Source organism: Pelobates fuscus, chromosome 12, assembly GCF_036172605.1.
Source record: "Pelobates fuscus isolate aPelFus1 chromosome 12, aPelFus1.pri, whole genome shotgun sequence".
Classification (NCBI taxonomy): Eukaryota; Metazoa; Chordata; class Amphibia; order Anura; family Pelobatidae; genus Pelobates; species Pelobates fuscus.
Window position 1 is genome coordinate 83,559,372 of NC_086328.1, and position 21,994 is coordinate 83,581,365.

Here is a 21,994-nt window from a genome sequence, read left to right on the forward strand (position 1 = left end):
CTTTTTCATTCTTAATTTGTTCTTTCCAAAATAGACTGCCTGTCCTGCGGAAGATGGCTGAACATTCCTAAGGTCTGTACTGCCTATCTACAAGAAAAAATATTATCCCCTAACAACCGGTTTATTTTGTGGATTTAAATTTGAAACCACGATTGCAGAACAGAAAAAAAGAACTGCATTGTATAATCATCAGTGCAACAAATGGTCAATGGCAAGCCCAACATCAAAGCAACAAGTGAAACAATTACATTACAGAAAACCTGTGAGACTCACCTGCCCGTGTTCTGAGCTGTTTGGGAACAAGGGACTGTAACTGTGGTTTCACAGCACCTGTTGAGAGTATTTACGGTTATGATTAAGTTTCAACTTGCTGAAGTTAAAGGACCCTACATTTTAACCCCTTGTCTTATTTATGACTGAAGCAATTACAAAACCGAAGGCCAGTATAAATTATAAACAAAAAACATATACAGACTGTTCATCTTAATTTTTCTCACAATTTTGTCTCTTCTCAGGTAAAGAACGAGCTTCTTTCTTGGCTTTCAAAGTCACTGCTATAGCCTTTTGAATCCCAAGCTCAGGACAGATAATCTCATCCAGACAGTCGCACTTCTTAGGAAGGTCGAAATGAGCTGGAAGGAGGTACAAAAATATGGCAATTAACAGCAGCTATGTGAATGGAAAAGGAAAAAACGTGTTAGAAAGAAAATGGGAACCCCCCACTATGTGTTTGTTATATCACATTTTCCTGATTTCTCACTAAGTTCACCTATAAATAATTTAGATGCTTTTTATAAAACAATATGCCCATTTATGGTGGCCTATAAAACATCACAATATTAGGTGTGTAAAAATGCAAAAAAGGGGGAGGGGGATATCATGTGTGGAACAGAATAAATGAATAAAAATTAAATTCTAACATCGTAAATAAAAAATCATATATAATTTAAGTTCTGTTCTTTTTTATTTTTTTATTTAATACCTAAAATCTTAATCAACCTATCAAGTTCCACTAAATACCTTCCTACACTAATGCAAACCTTATTCCAATGATTAGAATCAATGTTATAATAAAAATTAGAGATATAATGACACTAACACAATAATAACTCTAAAAGGATTTAAAACCCTAGCTTATCATAACCCTGGACTGCTACTTCAAACTGAGAAGTGTCATCACTGTCAGAGCAGATCATATTGCCAGCTAAGGCATACAATTGGTTAGCTTGGTTTTCAGTGGCTGGGAGCCAATTAAACACTATCACTAGACTGTCTCACTCGTGAGACAGTCAGAATTGGCCAAGTACTTGCTAATCCTAGAGTACCAAAAGCAGAAATTGATTCCCGGCTAGGAACACAGGCTAAGGCATCAATATGCTGCACTAGCCCATCAAAACAATGATATATGGTGTATCGGATATTGTCGGATATCCTAGGCCTAAACTATCCAGCAGTATCCTGGTTCATGCTTCAATTGTACCAGGGTTACAGCGATCCACCAAAAATGACCTATATCAAAGGGCATCCACAGCAAGCAGATCCTTAGGGTAGCTCTATTGGAGGTGGAGCCATGTGATTTGGGGGCACTTTAACCCGTTAAGGTCACATGATGTGTGACATGTCATGATTCCCTTTTATTCCAGAAGTTTGGTCCTTAAGGGGTTAAAATGATATATTACACTGTACTTTCCACTGTCACCAAGTGTATAAGTGACAGGGCAGTAAAGAGTACCCCTTAATAACAAGGAATATACTTCTCCAATTGGTGGAAGCCAAATGGTTATTTTTGCAGACTGTGCGAGTCACAGCCAGGGAAGGTGTGGCAAGGGTTTCATTCACAGAAACAAAAGTGATTGAACTCCTAAATGGCACAGAATTGAGCAGTGAGATTTCAGGTGCCCAATTTACACTACAACTGCTTCATTACGCTTAAAGGGACACTAAGCATCCAGACCACGTCATCTCAATTAAGTGGCCAGGGGTTCACTGTCCCCGTCTCCTAAATCCTGCAATCTAAAACATTGCACTATAGTGTTCCTTAAAGTTGTTTTTGTGCTTAGTGTGTCCTTTTAATGGGAAAATTACAAAAGATATAACCATTTAAAAACTGGAATTTGCAATGAGTGACTGCAGGTCATCTTACAATTTCTATGCCTTGATACTAGTCTTCCATTTAACCAGCTTTAGACACACACCAAAACCAATCAGCCCTGCATGCTGTACCACAGGTTTCAGATCAATTTATTTGATCACTTTTATTGCCCATTGTGTTCTCTTATGTTATGTTAAATTAATGTGACATTAATAATCTAGGACTGGGCCTCAGGTCTACCACTTTGTAAAATAAATAAATTAATAACGGAATAATAACTGAAGAAAAAGGAGAAGAAAAAAAAACCCAACACCCCAAACAATACATAGTATGTATGTTTGCAATTTAAGAGAAAGCATGTCAATTAGGCAGAATTAAATTATAGCAGATGTGTTACAAAAATCTTCTACCAATCACTTGGAATCTTGAAATCTCAGAAAAGCATTGGTCACTTGGTTAAGAATACAAACATTTTTTATAAGAATATAGAAATGTCTATCAACGGAGATCATACTGGGATTACCTTTCATCTGCTGGAGGACAGTCTCTGGATAGATCTCTCCTTCTCTTTTGCGAATTTCCAACCTCCTTTTCCATTCATCTTCTTCTGAGACCAAGACAACTGCTTTACGTTTGAAACCTTCAAAGCATTTCATCTTCCTGTATTGCGCAGATCTATATACAGTACACTGACGAGATTGGAGGGGAAGAAATAAAGACATTAACCGTTTAAGGGCCACATAACAGTTAGGGCTTGAACAACCCTTGACAGCACACGCCGTCATGTGTTAAATGTACCACTAGGGCTCAATTCCTGCTGATACCAAGGAGCCCCAGGTATCATTTGATACTCTCTTTCATCTAAGGCTACAATTACACTGACAGATGAGCTGTGTGCAGCGCTCAAAGTAAGCACTGCACATAGTCCTTTAAATCAGTTTAAAGCACCATAGATGAGAGTTCATGCCCATCTACGTGATTTTAATCAAGGATAGACTGATTATCGGTTTGGCTGTTATTATAGGCAAATATCGTTATTGGCCACTATTCGCGTCCGTAAGGCGAAACACACAGCCACACCGGCTCTGGGGGTGCAAGAATCGAGTGACCGGCAGGAAGGAAGCGCACAGAGCTCCCCCCACCAGCCATTCGGTAAAGCGTGGTCGAGTGGAGCAAAACGGACCACGGTTCAGGAGCTTCAGTTTCCTGCACCCGATCGCACTGACAGGAAGTGCTCACTGAGAGAGCACTTCCTGTCAATCCGGCCGGGTACAGGAACTGGAGCTCCTGTACCATGGTCCGCTCGGCCATGCTACAAGAGAGGTAATGAGGCACACCAGGGAATGGAGCGGACCACTAAGGGGACACACACTAAAGGATAGGAAGGAGAGAGAAACGCTAAGGGAAAGGGGGGAGGGAGAGGCAGGGGAGAGGTACACTAAGGGACAGTGAGGTGGAGAGGTACACTAAGGTGGAGAGGTGGAGAGGTACACTAAGGGACATGGAGGGGATGGGAACACTAAGGGACAGGGAAGGGAGAGTAACAAGTTTTCTTGAAAACATAAAACAGTCTGACTGGCATGTATATTTTGTGCATTTAAAACTTAATAACATTTTGCAAAAATAATAAATAATAAACCTGTTCAGAACCTGTAGAAATTGTTTCTTTTTTAAAAATGGTAAATATACAGAATATCGGTATCGGTAAGTTATCAGCCTGAAAGTTCACAGATTATCGGTAGGAGCACTAAAAAAAAAAAAAAAAATATTGGTAGATCCCTAATTTTAATAAGCCCAGAGAGAGGTGGAGCCCCTGAATGCCCCTCTGCCTAATGATCGGCACTGGACTTTGCTGGTGCTGCAGCATTATAGGGAGATCTCCCTAGTGCTCTGTACTGTGTAAGCTGGGGAATCCCTCTGCTAGTTTCAAGGGATGGAATAGACTGTGTCACAGGATTTATTAAGGACTGTATATGTGGTAGGATTAGGGGCAAAGGTATGTATTTGGGGTATTATTGTACTCGAGATCAATAGCAGAATACAAACATGGAGTCTTCACAGTAGTGGGACACACACACACACCATCTGTTAAATTTACCCAAAATAAAAAAAATCATGAAAAAAAACCAAAAAAAAAAAAACACACACACACAAAAAGTATTAAATATAACCAGCAGACAATAAATTTCAAGAAAAAAATAAAATAAAAAAAATGAAATGAAGTGTCAAAATGCTTTTAGTTATATAGCCTGGTGAGATGTGCTTTCTACAATAAAAGTTGTAATCTATCCCTAATTTTGCAAAGTTTCAGCTTTAAAACTGTAATCCACTCGTTTCAATATGTGTTTATAACTTCTAAAAATGTATTAAAATCCTAGACATATTGGGCATTTAAAAAATCAGGACTTATAAGTAAATCTGTTTTAAAGGACCACTATAGTGCCAGGAAAACAAACATACTCGTTTTCCTGGCACTATAGTGCTCTGAGGGTGCCCCCACCGCCGGGCTCTGGGGAGAGGAAAGGGGTTAAAACTTACCTTTCTCCAGCGCCGGGCGGGGAGCTCTCGCGCGTTCAGCCGGTCTCATAGGAAAGCATCATCAATGCTTTCCAATGGACGCTTGCGTGCTCTCACTGTGATTTTCACAGTGAGAATCACGCAAGCACCTCTAGCGGCTGTCAGTGAGACAGCCACTAGAGGATTTGAGGGCTGGATTAACCCATTTATAAACATAGCAGTTTCTCTGAAACTGCTATGTTTATTAAAAAAATGGGTTAACCATAGCTGGACCTGGCACCCAGACCACTTCATTAAGCTGAAGTGGTCTGGGTGCCTATAGTGGTCCTTTAAGATATTATTCTCTAGTTGCACTGGTTGTGTAAAAATTATTAAATGCAAAAACAAAAAAAATGTGTACTCCTCCCCTTCTATTCATATTTAAAGGAACACTATAGGATCAGAAACACAAATGTGTATTCCTGACCCTATAGTGTTAAAACCACCATTTAGGTGGTTGCACCCCTCACCCCCCCTCCAACCCCTTAGAAAGGGTTAAAACTTAACTTATTTCCAGCTCTCCAATGCTCTGCATGCACCCCCTATCTGCCTCTTGGCTGACATTAGAATTGAGATAAGGAGGGTGTGGGCAGAACCAAACACCACATGGCCAATCATCTCCTTATAGAGGTGCATTAAATCAATGCATCTCTATGAGAAAAGTTCAGTGTCTCCATGCAGAGGGTGGAGACACTGAATGTTAGTGCTGCACAGTGTGGAGGTGTCCCTATGCTTTAATGTAAACATTGTCTTTTCTCTGAAAAGGCAGTTTTTACAACAAAAAGCTTGCAGGGATGAACTATACATTAAGCTGTAGTTGTTCTGGTGACTATAGTATCCATATAATGTTGTGTTATGTATACATGTAGGATATCAAAACAAAGTCATAGTTCTCCTTTATAACATATTTAATATGTGTTTGTGCCCTTGAACAAAAAGAGTGAAAATATGGTAGAATGAACGCATGACAAAAGTGCCAAAGGTGCCTTGGTCACAAACACATTAAATCTCAAAAGAGCCATCGTCCTTAAAGGGACATTGTAGTCCCTTCAGCAACTTCTAGCGTCTCCACAAGCCATCCCCCCAAAACCCATTAAACTAATTAAAATGGCTACAAGCCACACCTCCAGCCCTCTGGATAGGAAAGCTGGGAATCTTACTTCCTGGCTTACATACCGTAACATGCGATGGCATCATGCACTCATGCGCAGTGCAGTCACGGACAGCCATAGAGAATTACTACATTCACCTACGTTCCCACAATGGATTTAGCCAGCATGCCACCAGAATGACGAACCCAATAAGGGGGTTGCGGCAGCGCCAAGTGGAGACTAAGCTCTGGAACAAAGGTGAGATATTTGTTTACTTTTATTTTTAAAGTCAGATGAGGGGGGAACTAAACTATCTATGGGCTTCAGGGTTGTAGTGTTAGGAATATATATATTTATTCCTAATGCTACAGTGTTCCTCTTAGGGGTTAAAATATGACGTGAAGGTGGGCGGGGCCGGGCCGCCAAACAGATCAGCTCCCGCACAATATGACCCATTAAGCATGTGAATCGGGTTTCTAGGGGGAATAAACGGTCACCATCCACGACCCTCGATGCATACGGGCTACCGGAGCTGAGGAGAGGCTTGCTCCTGGAGTTCTAGTCCCTCGGAGGAGAGGTCCCTGCTGTACCAGGCGGGGGGCCTACCTGACGGTGAGTGGAGTGGACGGACGCCGCTCTACTATCCTGCCCAACGGAGCCTGACAAGAGCATGGAACACGGCAGACCCAGTCCCAGTTGCCCCCTCTCTGGGCCGGGGGGGTCCATGCCCCAGAGCCACACCCGGAGACACCACCGGACCATCGGGCCCAACCCAAGATGCCGGAGGCCATGTGCGTGGGAACCAAACCGCAGAGCCCACAGCAGTCTACGGACACCATCTGGCCCGACGGCAACAAGCACCAAGCGACCCATACCTTACAGCAGCACCCAAGTACGGAGACACTCCGGAGGCATGAAGCTGGTAACCCGGCACGAAGCACCACCCACGTGGATGGCGCGGCGGAAGAGACCGCTCACCCTTCTTCTGAGCTGGGAGCTCACCGGGAGGTACCCCTCCACAGCGCGCCATACCCCCAGGGGAAAACTGGCACCAGACGGAACCCTGGGCTCCTGATCCTGTTGATGGGACCAATGGCGAATGCGCATAAGCCCCCACCAAGGCCTCAGGCCGAAGAACGGCGGCCCCGGACGCAGAGTCGCCACGACACCGGTACAATCAGCTGCCTGGTGCTGGTCTACAACCTGGCAAAGAACCAAGCGGCACTCACCCCGCGATTGACTAAAAAAAAAAAAAAAAAACCAGCCCAAAACAGACCTGCACAAAACAGCCCATGAAGAGAGAGGCAGTCAGACCCAGATACCGCAGCCGAGCTACATGACCTGCACTCAGCCTCCTTCACCGGACCACCATCTGTCCGTTCCAAGTGGAACAGACAGCACACTACAACCTGCCAACCTCATGGACTGGGCCTATTCGAGCTCTTCAGCTTACTTCAACAAGCGGTATCTCTTGATTGAACACTCACTCTTATACCCCATTTATGTTGCATATCCATGAGAATCACGCTAGGCCCCGGGCATGCAAGCCTCCTTCTGTAAATTGGCTAATCCCTATGGTATGCTAGGTTGCAGGTGGGTCGAAACTACACACAAGCTGAGGGTAAACTAGAGAAACGACACAACAGCCAGTGGAAGAGAGTAAATAAATGAATAAATACAATCCTACACTGGAGTTGGTAAGGGTTGCAGGGTATAACGGGCATAACCCATAAGAAGTAATATAGAAAAGAGAAAGGCTGACAAAAGGGATTACAAACAGGTCCTCCCAATCATCAGTCTCAATACCCCTGAATAGATTTGTTCATAGTATTGGCTAGGAATTGCCAGTGTGGAACATACATACAAAAAATATGAAAAATAATACATTTTTATTAGTCCCTTCTGGGGAAGAAAAAACACAATGTGGCAAAACTAGCCACTTCTGAACTACACTCAGTACAGGTTGTCCGTAGGCTGAAGATATCATGTGTAACGTTAAATGTGTATGTATTGTAGTATGGCCGTTCGCATGCTGGCAGCCGTATGCTGCCAGCACACCAAGCATTCATACGACGAAACACGGCTATCCTGGCCGTTCGCCGTACGAATACGGGCTCCCCAGGTCGACCACACATTCCCAAGTCGTGTGGTACCAATTCACCGATTGCAACATTGTTGCAATCGGTAATTAAGGGCTCTCCTAGGTGGCCGCCGATCCACTACCGACCATGCGGCGGTCGGCCATCTTGGATCCTTTGTCTCTGCAGCGGTGTTCGGTCGTCGAGAGCCTGGAACTGAAAACGGCTACTCGATGATTTGAACGCCGCTGGATTTCCAGAGCGTTCGGGAGTCCCGCGTTCGGTACATTGTATGTCCCGTACTTACTCGGTACTTTTAAACTCACTTTAATGTTTTATTGTATTCTGTGCGGCGTTCGGTCAATTCAGCTGGGATCGGAGCGGTATTCTCTCAAAGTGTGCGCTCCGATCTCAGCTATCTACCGAACGTTCAACTATTGCAAAGTACCGAATATTGTGTAATTTCTGTATTTTAATGTCAATTGTCGGTTTTGCTGCACGAGGAGATAATCCACTTAGTCGTCCATTTTAGTGGGAGTATCTCTCTCGTGCAGCAAGGCCTGTTGGGAAAGTCACAGTGCATGATGGGAGAAATCCCCTGGAATTACTGTCTGGAAACCCCTTGCATGGGGAACTGTATAAATATGCTGCCTGTGAATAAACCGAGTTAGTTGACTCCCAAACTGTGTTTCGTCCGGTTATTGGGAGGATTGGGAATATTGCCTTGCTTTCTACTCTGACTGTGGATTTCCTAGATGTACCAACGGATATCGTATGCTGTTACACTGCATTCCGTTACACACAACAAAATATAAAATAAAGCAGTTTTTTAGTAACTTGTTGGGCTATCTGATGGGGGGTTTTTCCATCGCTTTATTCTTAAGACTAGGACTCTATATTAGGATTTAGGTCTGTTTGTTGCATTTCGAGCTACACATCTAAGCGACGGAATATTAGGAGCCAACGATTTCTTTACAGGCTCTCACATGGGATGCCAAGCTCTACCCTCTATGTACAGCCAGTGGGCTATTAATATTAGGAACCTCTACCCTCTATGTACAGCCAGTGGGCTATCAATATTAGGGGTCTACTGTCTGTCATTTACTAAGGGGGAATCTATGTCGATCAGTTCTATTATTTGGGGCTAGCCTTAGGGTGCCGTTCATAATCATACATCGTTTAATTACTATACTCTATCGCTTTAGTATACCTTGTGAGGGGAGGCTTTTGTTCCCTCCCCCCTCTAGCGATTCTGCTACTTTGCAACTCTATTAGGGTGACACCACTGTCTGTCCCTAGATACATTTTAATAGCTACTCTTAGCGTCTGAAACTTGGTTGCAATTTATTTATTTTTTGATAACAAGGTATATTGTGAGGTCAGCTTTCGATAGAGGATCCCTACTCTGTCTGTATATACACTGTTGATACTGTATATACACTGCTTTATTTTATATTTTGTCGTGTTTTTTCTTCCCCAGAAGGGACTAATAAAAATTTATTATTTTTCATATTTTTTGTATGTATGTTCCACACTGGCAATTCCTAGCCAATACTATGAACAAATCTATTCAGGGGTATTGAGACTGATGATTGGGAGGACCTTTGTAATCCCTTTTGTCAGCCTTTCTCTTTTCTGAGGGTAAACTAAACATTAATAAATAAGCCTGCTGACTTAGCGTTTTGGCATTTTGAATGCATATATACAAAGTGAGATCCGTGTCCCAAAAGCGTAGTATAGACCTGTATTAAATGTGAGAAACTAACTTAACTAAAGCTCTGACCAAACATGTATATAGTACAAGTGTATTTGTACAGCCGAAACTACAATGCTACAACTGCTTATACTCTTAGACCATAATTTTAAGTATGCTTAAACCTGTTTAAAATATAAAATTGTGCATGTTAATCTTGTGCCCCGCTTGTTTCGTGTGGGAAAAGCTAGAGGACTGCCTTTGGGGTACCTCTTGCCTGATTGTGTTATATCTATGCACTACAAAAAAAATAAAAAAAATATATGACATGAAATAGGAAAAAACAAGGGACAGAGATAGCCTCACCTGATCAATTATGTAATTTCCTTCTCTGCGTGATGCAATTGGCACCAGACGGATCAGACACTGTGTGGCCATCTTGATAAGATCGTTTCTAGTTTTCGAGTTCTTCTCCAGGGTATTAGGTCCAATGGTCTACATAGAGACAAGTGAGATTATATATATATATATATATATATATATATATATATATATTACTTTATGCTTTACTATCCGATATTCTAGGTTTCATACCTTCAACTGTGGCAGCAGTCTGTCTATACACAGGTGCACATAATGCTTATCAGGATTCTTTTCTATGTGTTTCTGAACCCATGTGGTCTTCCCTGCCCCAGGAAGCCCAACCATCAGCAGTACCTGGTAGGAATATGAGAGACATAATTGAGCTTAAAAATCATGTCCCATTAAAGAGGACATATCACTTTTAGAGAAGCGGGTACTCATTTTTCTTTCACACCAGTAAATGTTATATCAGGGTGCATAACGCAGTTGTGGTAAGGAGAAAAAAAGAAAAGAAAGAAAACACCCACCACCAACAATTAATAGGGAGAGTACCTTTATAAACACCCACTTTGCGTCATACCTCACATTCCTCTGTAGATTTAGGTGCCAGCTGTGCTCTTATCAGATTTTTAGCTTGACATGCTTGCAGAAAGTTAAACCCATCACATGGCTCATGCCAAGGTTTCTCTCTCTGTCCAAAGTTGGCTTGGAAGGCACAGCCTTTGCATAGTATATGTGGAAAAAGTGCCTGCCCTCCAAGAGATTTCATTTTTAGAAGAAAGGCCTGGCCAAGGTCTACACCATTTTTCGAAAATGATAACTTAACAGAATCCCCCTCCAGGTCCTGAGAAAATAAAATACAAATTATTAAGTGACAAACTCACACTAAACATTAAAATGCCTGCTGCCACAAAGAGTGCTCTAACTGAATTTAAACAAAGGTCAGGTTTACTTTCTTAATCTTGAATATGACCAAAACAGCAGTTCAAGTAAAGTTTGGATATAATGTTGATTGAGCTTAATTCTCTATTTAGTCAACAAGTGAAAAGCTTTCAGAAACTGCATTTGCTTTAGATCACATATCTGTTTATTTTAGGAGACAGGTCAAACGGCTTTTGCTGCAAAATGGATTGCAGAAGCAAAAGGATTACGGATTCCATAATGCAGGTGTGTGCAAATGTTTGCCAACAGGAAAGTTTGGTTTTGGCGGATTCATTTTTCCTGAAATGCTAAAACAATGTAGACATTTGGACAAACCACATAGGGTGTAAAAATGTATATAAGGATTATGTACATATTTTGCAGTACACTACATTTTACCGCTATTTGTTTCACAGATCAAGCGAGAAAATGTAATTAATAGAGGAAGCAGATCAGAGGAAAAAATAAATGATACAGCAAACACAGACTCATATGAATCCATTTTTAAAATGGAATAAGGCAAAAATTTGATTCTTTGTTGAACTAAATTGCATATGCCCACCCAGAATCCTTTGCGGTAGTAACATCACTGCAGATTTGTGAATTTTGTGGGAAAAGCAAGTCTTATGGCTTGCAGATTTTTGTTTAACATTGTATTAACACATACATATTTATTGAAAATATAGAATATTTAGATTTATTTTTTCTGTTCCTTCTTTTTTCCTTGTTACTGGTCACTTAATCTGTAAATAAAATCAACATTTAGCTCCCGTACTCTAGCTGCTTTTTTATTTTATTTTTAAATATCTGCTGCTTGACAACCCTATGGACCATTAATTCCTAGTATACTCTCTTTCCCAAAGTGCACACTTTTCACCCTCAGATCTCTTCTCTTTTACACAGTCTCAGTCTCTTGCACTCAAGCAAAGTTACAAGCACTTGCTTTCAATATGATACTCAATCAGAATGTAGTGAGAAAAGGTGGGAAGGGAACAGCGCTATAGTACTGATCACAAGGGGGAATAAAGCTGCACACCTGAGAGGAAGGGCAACCCTCAAACCCTTCAGAAAATGGAGAAAACAAAAGACAACAAATACAGGGTGCGCTGGATAAAATAAACGAAAGTGGAAACACGGAAAGGAAAGTCTCTATAGGTACAGTGTGGACCTTGAGTAACTGTTCTTCTGTTCTCGCTTTGGAATCGCAGTAGTTGGATATGAAACACAAAAGCAGAGAAGGGGGGGACCAATAGTGCAAAACCGTATTGATGAGAGGATCACGAACAACACAGACGTAGAGAAATGCCAACTTACAATTTTTAGAGCTAAGCCCAGCTCTAGGTAAAACAGCTTACAGTGGTATTTGATACTCCCCACATGTAGGATATAACTGGGCAATTGGAGTCTCCACACAATACTTTAAAACTTCTGAGACAGACGTCAGCATATAAAATATATAAAGGGAAAAACCCAATGGTGCAATAACTTTGGTAGTACTGCAACAACAGACAACACAGAGGTCCTAAGAGTGCCAACTTACAATCTAAAGAGCTATAACCAGCTCTAAGTAAAACAGCATACAGTGGTATTTGAACTCCCCACGTGTAGGATATTCCTCTAGTGATGCTTGTAGTGCCGGTCTTATGAAAAATAAATTCACAAGAAAGGGCCCATAGTGTTTTCCATATGTAAAAATGACAAAGAAATAAAAAGAAACGTACTTACAGTGTTCAATGCAGCCACACTGCTCTATGAACCAAGCGTAGGTGGAATAATCCCCACCAGGGATTCCTTTTGCAGTACTGGATCTTGTTAAAAATGATGATAAAAAATCAGCCAGGATAAAACAGCAGCATATAAAGTAAATGAACTAACCCAAAGTAAAAGGTAGTAACAAAATACTTTAATATAAAACAAAGTAAAAATACACAACGCGTTTCGCCAAACAGTAGGCTTTTTCAAGTGTAAAGATAATAATCCTGGCTTAATCACGTGTTGATTAAGATCCAGTACTGCAAAAGGAATCCCTGGTGGGGATTATTCCACCTACGCTTGGTTCATAGAGCAGTGTGGCTGCTCTGAACACTGTAAGTACGTTTCTTTTTATTGCTTTGTCATTTTTACATATGGAAAACACTATGGGCCCTTTCTTGTGATTTTATTTTTCATAAGACCGGCACTACAAGCATCACTAGAGGAATATCCTACACGTGGGGAGTTCAAATACCACTGTATGCTGTTTTACTTAGAGCTGGTTATAGCTCTTTAGATTGTAAGTTGGCACTCTTAGGACCTCTGTGTTGTCTGTTGTTGCAGTACTACCAAAGTTATTGCACCATTGGGTTTTTCCCTTTATATATTTTATATGCTGACGTCTGTCTCAGAAGTTTTAAAGTATCGTGTGGAGACTCCAATTGTCCAGTTATATCCTACATGTGGGGAGTATCAAATACCACTGTAAGCTGTTTTACCTAGAGCTGGGCTTAGCTCTAAAAATTGTAAGTTGGCATTTCTCTACGTCTGTGTTGTTCGTGATCCTCTCATCAATACGGTTTTGCACTATTGGTCCCCCCCCTTCTCTGCTTTTGTGTTTCATATCCAACTACTGCGATTCCAAAGCGAGAACAGAAGAACAGTTACTCAAGGTCCACACTGTACCTATAGAGACTTTCCTTTCCGTGTTTCCACTTTCGTTTATTTTATCCAGCGCACCCTGTATTTGTTGTCTTTCGTCTTCTCAATCAGAATGTGCCTGCAAAATTATCTTTCTATAGTCGTGTACCCTTCATCTGCTTAGTGTTAATTCTAGTCTGATGTTTCTGCAGAGTCATCCGCAGAGTTCCACAAGGAAGAGGGTAAGAACATATGTGATGGCAGCTATATTTATGGGGTTTTTATATATTCTATATGCAAGTCGTTTTCTTATAATAATACATCTCTCTTGAAACACTAGTTTTAACGTTTGAAGCTTCCTTTTTCTCTAGTGAGTTAGGGGTCTTTATATTAGTAAGACCAGTGAAAGTGTTATTTGCCATGTGTCTCAATGCAATGACATTGGAGAATAAACCTATACATAGAGATTCTAAATCTATTTACCTATATATTTAAGGGTACTGGGGAATTTGTAGTGATCCTTTAATACTTTAAGAAGTAGACACATGGATAGAAAACTTACAGCATAGCAGCCAATCACATCATTCTCTCCAAAGCTTTCTCCATAGTCTTCGAAATGTGCTTTAGTAACCTTAAGGCCTCGGCTGTCATAAACAAAGGACAGGCCATCCTCTCCTAATGCAAGAAAACAAATAGAAGAGAAAAAAAAAAAAAGTTGGAACTGGATCAAATTTGTATTGGCCAGGACAGACTGAATTGAAAGAAATAAACAAAATCACATCCAGCTCATGCAAAGTAGAACAGCCAGGGCAGTAGGAAGCTGCACAGTAACTTTTAAAAAGTAATCCTAATCCATAGCATTACCGAATTGAGGTCTAGAGTAGCCAATGGACCATCCAACGCGTAGCAAGGGTACCTCTGTACAGCCTTCTTTTAAGGGCAGATTCAGAGTTCTCTAGTGGAAGAAACATGAATTTATTGAGCACCCATATCTAATCACATAGTAAGTGGAGAGAGAGATCAGAATTAGCAAGTATGAGTAAAATTCAAAGAAAATACAGTACAATACATATGTTTTATAAGCTGATCTTTAAAGGGACATTCTAAACACCAGAACAACTACAGCTTAAAGCAGTGGTTCTGGTGCAGAGAGACTGACCCCGAAGCCTTATCAATGCAAAGACTGCATTTTCTGAAAAAAAGTAGGGGTTACATTGTGTTCTAAAACCACATCTAATGGCTGTCAGTCAGACAGGCACAAGTGGGGCTTCCTGGAGCAGTTCTTCAATCTTTGCAGGACCAATGTTTGGCATCATCACAACCTACATGAAGACGTCGATTGCTTCTCATACATTGACTGGTGCAGTGCAGCTCACAAGCACACTAGTCCCCCAGTTCTTCCTTACGTAAAAACATTTTATTGGCTGAAAGCATCTCTAATAATGGTCTATGCCAACGGAATAGCAGTAGCTGCAGTGCTTAAGGATCCCTTTGCTTAATGGATACAAGACAAAGCAAAATATCTGTACAGTTAGTATAGCACTCTTCTGTTACGAATACATTTGTATTCCCAACATTAGTATGTTCCTTTAAGAAAAAAAAATATCCAGGTGTTATACAGCTTCTAGAAACACTCCCATAAATGAAAGTTAATAAAAGGAGTTAAACACCCTATAGAGGTCAGTAACACGATATTTAAAAAGCAGTTGTCGCAAGCCCAAAGAAATCCTGGTCAATAAACATATAAACAGATGATGTCTACAAAGATACAAAACATTGGACTAAGAAAATAAAGCTTTAAATTTCTCATTTGTGGAAAACAGCACACAACGTTTTGCAAATCAAAAAAATAAATAAAAATGTTCTACATCATGCTGAAAAGCTCCCAACCACCTATCAAGTAGTTCACACAAAGCTCAAATGCTGAAGAGGTATCCCTTTACAAAGGCAACTCTTTATAGGGTTCTAAAACCACATGTACCTACACTAGAGTCAGATCAGATGTTCCCCCCCCCCCCTGATTTTGAGAGTACATTATAGGTTTAGGATTTAAATTTGTTTTTGATAGTTACATGTCAAAATAAAATACATGGAGTAAAATAGAATTTCAATGTGTAACAATGTTAGAATTTGGTATTATTGTCTTCAGAGATTAATAGCTATTTATTAAGTGTAGGGAAAACAGTATACGATGATGCTCACCTTTATTTCAAAGTAAACCTTCCCTGCTGTCACTCCATGACTGGTTCTAGACCCAGACCACAATGAGGGGAATTTGGTAAAGAAGAGTGGATGCCCTCCATAACGATCTTTATCCATCCGAAAATGCAGATCAGAGGAAGCTGGCAGAAGAAAGAAACCTGGATCAGAATTATTTTCCTGCACACATAATCTTAAAAGATTTTCCTACGGGGGCGGGGCCGGACCGCAGAGCTGGACGGTCGCACACGAGCGCAGCTCCTGCAAAAAAACCACGGATAACCCGCAAATAAGCCTACAAAAATGAAAAACAACCTACCTGATGACCGGCTGCAATGGTCTCCAGACCGATGAAGATACCGGATTCTGGGAGAGGCTGGCTCCGGGAGCTACAGTCCCCAGGAGGTGAGGCCCGCGACAAACAAGTTGGGGCCTACGCCGGCGGTGAGAGGGGCAGACGGCCGCTGCCCCACTATCCTGCCTCAAGGTACCAAGACGGAGATCGAGACCCGAGCGATCCCGGCCCTGTTCCCCCCCCCCCATGGACCGGGGGGTGACCCCGGTCCCCACCCATTGGCTACACACCCAGGGCCCACCAGGCACCACCATCCTGCTCGTAGGCCCGAACACAACATCCAAAATGGCGGATGACATGCTCGCTGGGGTCGAAAGGGGAAAATGCGCCCTCACGGGGAGCACAACCACAAACTGGGTCTTTGGACAAGGGCCCAGGGGGCTGGAAGAACACCGGCTCCCCGCACCAGACACCGAAACTCCACAAGCGACTATATACCAGCCCACTCCTCGAACCTGGCCACAGGCGAGCAGCAGAAGAGGCATGGCCAGAGCCACGAGGGCAGTGAAACCGGCCCACTCTGCACCCGACCCTCCACCACTAGCATCTACCGACCTCGCGACACACCAAGGGACTCCCATGGCAAAGCTGTCCACACCTACAACCCACACGTGCCGGTTGATCACCGGCGTCGAAACCGACGGTCTCGTCCAGCGGCCGCCTGCGCCACACGGTGCCCAAACACCCGTCCTAACAGGCGCTCACCTCGGGACGTACAGAAGTGGTCCCCATGGGCAACTGGAGAAACTACCCAAAAGACACCAATGAGCAACGCAGCAACACTCCCGGGGGGGCGCTGCCCAGACCCCTGCACAAGCACCCACTTGTTCCCGGCTACACGGGCCCGCCAAGTCGCAAAGCCCTGAAAGGCAAACCAATCCAAGAACTCTCATCCAGCCAGGGTGGTATCATAAGCGAACAATCATCAATAGTTGATAACCTTGATAGCTAGCACAGTTTTTATCTTACCTATGCACCCTCTCAGGAACTAAGCCTGGACCTTTAGTTAGCCTGTACTAGTAACGTATGTGTATATGCCTAGACAGAATGTCAGTATTCTCCACAATACATCAAGCTTGTTTATCATATGCTAGTCTGTATATATATATATATATATATATATATGCTCCTGTAGCCTCTCAGGTCCTAAGTCCAGACTTATGTTTCAGCCTGTTTACCTAGCAATATATGACCTAGCTACCTTCTTGCCTACTTAAAATATTGCAGGTCACCACATTACCTATAGGCATCTTGTATTAAAGCTATTGTGCCTGAATGTATTGTTTGACATTGACCTTATCTGATCTAACTTAAATGCCAGCTATCACAGCACCCTCAAGCTTGTAAGCCGAGTTAAATTACACTGCGATAGCGTAACAACCTTGCTTTTTGTATAATAATTTTAAAAATGTGCCGTTTTCTCAAAGCCACAAATGTGACCTACTATGTTCTTGCTTTACTTACTAATGCTGTTGTGGCAATGTAAGATGTTCTGTTATTCCATGCACACAGAAAATAAAGAATTTAAAAAAAAAAAAAAAGCTTTTCCCAGCTAAAAGAACAGTTAAAAGAGCCAGCTGTATTGGTTGTGGTGTCAGGAGTGCCATGAAACTCTCAGACAGCAATTAGTTAAACCTTTTAAGAACAATTTGACAACTTAACTGGGGTATGCCAGACACCCGCCACCAATTCCTCTGAAGGTGGCGAGTCCTGCACTGACCTAAGCCCAGAGCTAAAGAGGTAGACCCCCCAGGTAAGTTGTCAAATTGTACTTTGGTGGAGGACATGGCTGGCAACACAACCACAAAAGTAGGCTGTAGTAGTTATGGTGCTTGAGGGTTTCTTTAATAGAATTATACCATGGTTGTAAAGTGAGGTGGGGTGTAAAGAAAATAGCTTACATATATCTAAACAGACCGCACACTCTTCAACATTGTCAAGTGGATCTTCTGCAGGAAGAGGAGAGTTACTTCTAAAGAAAAGATAAAAGAAATAAAATAAACCGCTCAATAAGTCAGCCTGGACTTACAAGCATTGATGCATAATAAGACACATAAAAAATACTTTCAATATTGCAAACATCCCACATTCACATCAGGAGACATCGTAAAAGAATTATGGTTTCATAATGCTATTAACTGCAATATATAAAACTAGTTCTTTGCTATGACCGAATTGAGAAGTACTAAATGCCTGAAACATTTTGAAAAACAAACAAATGAAAAACAATCAAACTAGAACGCAATAAAAATCTTCAAAAAAAAAAAAAAAAAAAGGTTTTTTTTTTTTTTTGCTGTGAAAAATCCGAACTTGCACTGGCAACCCAAAACACACTTACAATTCATTCTGGCTGTTTAAAGACAGGACTGCCCCTGCAGTGTCACTGCTCAATGCTCAGTCATGGAGGAGATTTTGTTTACATAGCCAGAGAAACACCTCCCCATCTGTGACTCAAACAACATAAAAGGTTGTCTAAAATTTTTAGGTTTTTATAAGCTTCCTTTATTGTTAAAGGGACACTATAGTCACCAAAACAACTTTAGCTTAATGAAGCAGTTTTGGTGTATAGAACATGCCCCTGCAGCCTCACTGCTCAATCCTCTGCCATTTAGGAGTTAAATCCCTTTGTTTATGAACCCTAGTCAAACCTCCCTGCATGTGACTTGCACGGCCTTCCTAAACACTTCCTGTAAAGAGAGCCCTATTTAGGCTTTCTTTATTGCAAGTTCTGTTTAACTTAGATTTACTTATCGCCTGCTATGTTAGTAGCTTGCTAGACCCTGCAAGAGCCTCCTGTATGTGATTAAAGTTCAATTTACAGTGAAAGATACAATTGTTTAAGGCAGGGGTTCCCAATTCATCTTTCCCGTGAAACCCTTTGACATAGTGTATCAACATCGTAGAATCAGAGCCGAAGTGACGTCATATTCCGGCTCCAGCATTACTGCTGTGCGCGCAAGGGAGCTGAGCAGGGAAATCACAAAAACTGCTTCATTAAGCTAAAGTTGTTTAGGTGACTATAGTGTTCCTTTAATTTAGAGTTTCATGTTACCTGCTCTGTTATTTCCTAGGCAATCGCCTAAAGCAGCTTCATTTCTGTGATTAAAGTTCCATTAACAGACAAGGAGATAAGATCTTCTGAAGCAAAAACACAATGTTGTAAACTACGTTTGAAAATATATTTTTTTTTATAATGGAGGCTGTGAGAGTCACAGCCAGATGGAGGTGTGGCTTGGGCTGCATAAATAAAGTGATTTCACTTGTAAATGTGAGTAAAACTGAGCAGTGAGACTGCGGGGGCATGATCTACACATACCAAAATCACTTCATTAAGCTAAAGTTGTTTGGGTGTGTGGTGTATCCCATTAAACAAACTAGAGTAGAAAGAGATAGATATAAACTCTCACCGACTGAAACATGCCTCTTCATTAAATTCATGATAGGTCTGACCTTGTTCCTCCTCTTGTAGTCTCTTGACCCCTTTGCATTGATTTAAAAAAAAAAAAATAACTGAATGGACATGTCAAGAGATAAACCATACACATATGAAGACAGACAGAACTTATATACCCAATTTAATGCACCATGAGACTACACACTATGCATAAAAAATACATATGAGATTACCAGACATCAATAACAGACTGGATCTAAAGTTACGAAAATCTATTTTCTTCATGCTGTGAGAAAACAAATGGTGAATCACTGCAATTCTTTTGGAGGTCCACTTTAACTACTAATGGATTTTCATACTGCAGTATGTTTAGTGGACATGATGCTTGGAGTTAAAACACTTTTATGTTGGATGTTTAATTCCCCTCTTAACTCTAACATTAGCCAGGCCAAAGTGAGAGTTCCAGTATAGCTAATGTCACTTGTGTGCATATAAGGTGTCTGTTGTCATTACGCATTGCATGATGGCAACGGATGAACAATGGCCGCATGCCCTCCCCCCTTCCCACTCAACTTGTCATCCCTGGTGTGTATGAGAGGGGGGGGGGGGGGTGACATCACTATAGGAGAATCTGGCTGCCTAGAGAATTTGGCCTCAGCACTGGAACACAGGTAAGCTATTCTTCTCAGTGTGTGATGGGAGGAGAGTGGACATGCCATTAATTTAACCAAAAACAGTGTCTCATTAAAGAAATTTGAGTTAATTCACCTTAGTAAATAATCCTTTAATTATATCAACTATGTTTCATAATGGTCAAACATCCTTATTTAGACTGAATGTGCTAAATATGTTCTGTTTTTGCTTACCATTATAAGAGGATAGCATTTTTCTTCAATTAATTCATAAATACTTACCAGCATTAGATCCTCCTTCTCCAACTTTCTTAGCTTCTCTAATCAAGGAATCCACAGTTGCTGCTTCTTCTGACTCATCCATGTCCTTCTCAGACAGCAAATCCTTCAGTTCTTTAGAGGGACATTTAGACGTGAGTATCTTATTAAGTTTGGTTTCATTCCTGTGTTACAAACGTGTTCATCTCAGGCCTGTAGTGTCTGTCAATTCAAATGCAATATATGCCTACAGTACACAAAACATGTATGTCACTCACTCCTAAATGATTGTGTGATCACCATAAGGGGTGCATCATGGGGAATGTATCGGGACTCTGCGTTGACCTGTGAAGGTTTGGTCATTGGGCACCAAGTTGCTGCCGTCTCTACCTACACCCCCATACCTTGGCGACTTATTTGGGACTCTGCCCAAGACAAGGCATTGGATGAATCATTACTGTTACCTGACTGTGCTACTAAGTCACCTGCCAGAGATCTGATATACAATGGTCGTTTGTACAAAGCAGGGGTTCCCAACCCAGTCCTCAAGTACCCCCTAACAATCCAGGATTTAGGGATTACCCAGTTGTGTTTTAAGAAAAAAAAAAAAACACTTTAGACACAGGAGGGTAATCCCTAAATCCTGGACTGGTTAGGGGTACTTGAGGACTGGGTTGGGAATCCCTGCTCCAAAGTCACATCTCAAGACAATCATCATACACACAAAATCATAAAACATAGATTTAGCATAAACAAAGTGCACAAATGCCACAAGCAGCCCCCGTTATACACAAAACACCACAAGCAGCTACCACACATACATACGGTCCCAGACACAAACATACACATGCAAGTCGGACACACACTCACAGGCACATACACAGGTAGACAATGCCAGAAACACTCAGAAATATACACAGCCAGATAAATACACATTGTGACTGTATGTCTGTATTAGTCAATATACAGGGAGTGCAGAATTATTAGGCAAATTAGTATTTTGACCACATCATCCTCTTTATGCATGTTGTCTTACTCCAAGCTGTATAGGCTCGAAAGCCTACTACCAATTAAGCATATTAGGTGATGTGCATCTCTGTAATGAGAAGGGGTGTGGTCTAATGACATCAACACCCTATATCAGGTGTGCATAATTATTAGGCAACTTCCTTTCCTTTGGCAAAATGGGTCAAAAGAAGGACTTGACAGGCTCAGAAAAGTCAAAAATAGTGAGATATCTTGCAGAGGGATGCAGCACTCTTAAAATTGCAAAGCTTCTGAAGCGTGATCATCGAACAATCAAGCGTTTCATTCAAAATAGTCAACAGGGTCGCAAGAAGCGTGTGGAGAAACCAAGGCGCAAAATAACTGCCCATGAACTGAGAAAAGTCAAGCGTGCAGCTGCCAAGATGTCACTTGCCACCAGTTTGGCCATATTTCAGAGCTGCAACATCACTGGAGTGCCCAAAAGCACAAGGTGTGCAATACTCAGAGACATGGCCAAGGTAAGAAAGGCTGAAAGACGACCACCACTGAACAAGACACACAAGCTGAAACGTCAAGACTGGGCCAAGAAATATCTCAAGACTGATTTTTCTAAGGTTTTATGGACTGATGAAATGAGAGTGAGTCTTGATGGGCCAGATGGATGGATTGGTAAAGGGCAGAGAGCTCCAGTCCGACTCAGACGCCAGCAAGGTGGAGGTGGAGTACTGGTTTGGGCTGGTATCATCAAAGATGAGCTTGTGG

At 41.6% G+C, this 21,994-nt stretch overlaps 1 protein-coding gene across 1 annotated transcript in view; it reads right to left on the bottom strand.

The window, feature by feature from the left end:
- The window catches only part of LOC134579420 (heterogeneous nuclear ribonucleoprotein U-like protein 2), a 36,676-nt gene that overhangs the window by 3,226 nt on the left and 11,456 nt on the right, over positions 1-21,994 (bottom strand). The window contains exons 2-13 of the mRNA XM_063438706.1: positions 20,270-20,380; positions 19,369-19,441; positions 17,863-17,933; positions 15,610-15,749; positions 14,272-14,362; positions 13,970-14,082; positions 10,454-10,717; positions 10,105-10,227; positions 9,877-10,005; positions 2,616-2,781; positions 498-632; positions 274-330 (exon numbers count right to left, since the gene is read on the bottom strand). Coding sequence (XP_063294776.1) covers positions 274-330; positions 498-632; positions 2,616-2,781; positions 9,877-10,005; positions 10,105-10,227; positions 10,454-10,717; positions 13,970-14,082; positions 14,272-14,362; positions 15,610-15,749; positions 17,863-17,933; positions 19,369-19,441; positions 20,270-20,380 — 1,473 coding nt within the window. The remainder of the gene's footprint in view (positions 1-273; positions 331-497; positions 633-2,615; positions 2,782-9,876; positions 10,006-10,104; positions 10,228-10,453; positions 10,718-13,969; positions 14,083-14,271; positions 14,363-15,609; positions 15,750-17,862; positions 17,934-19,368; positions 19,442-20,269; positions 20,381-21,994) is intronic.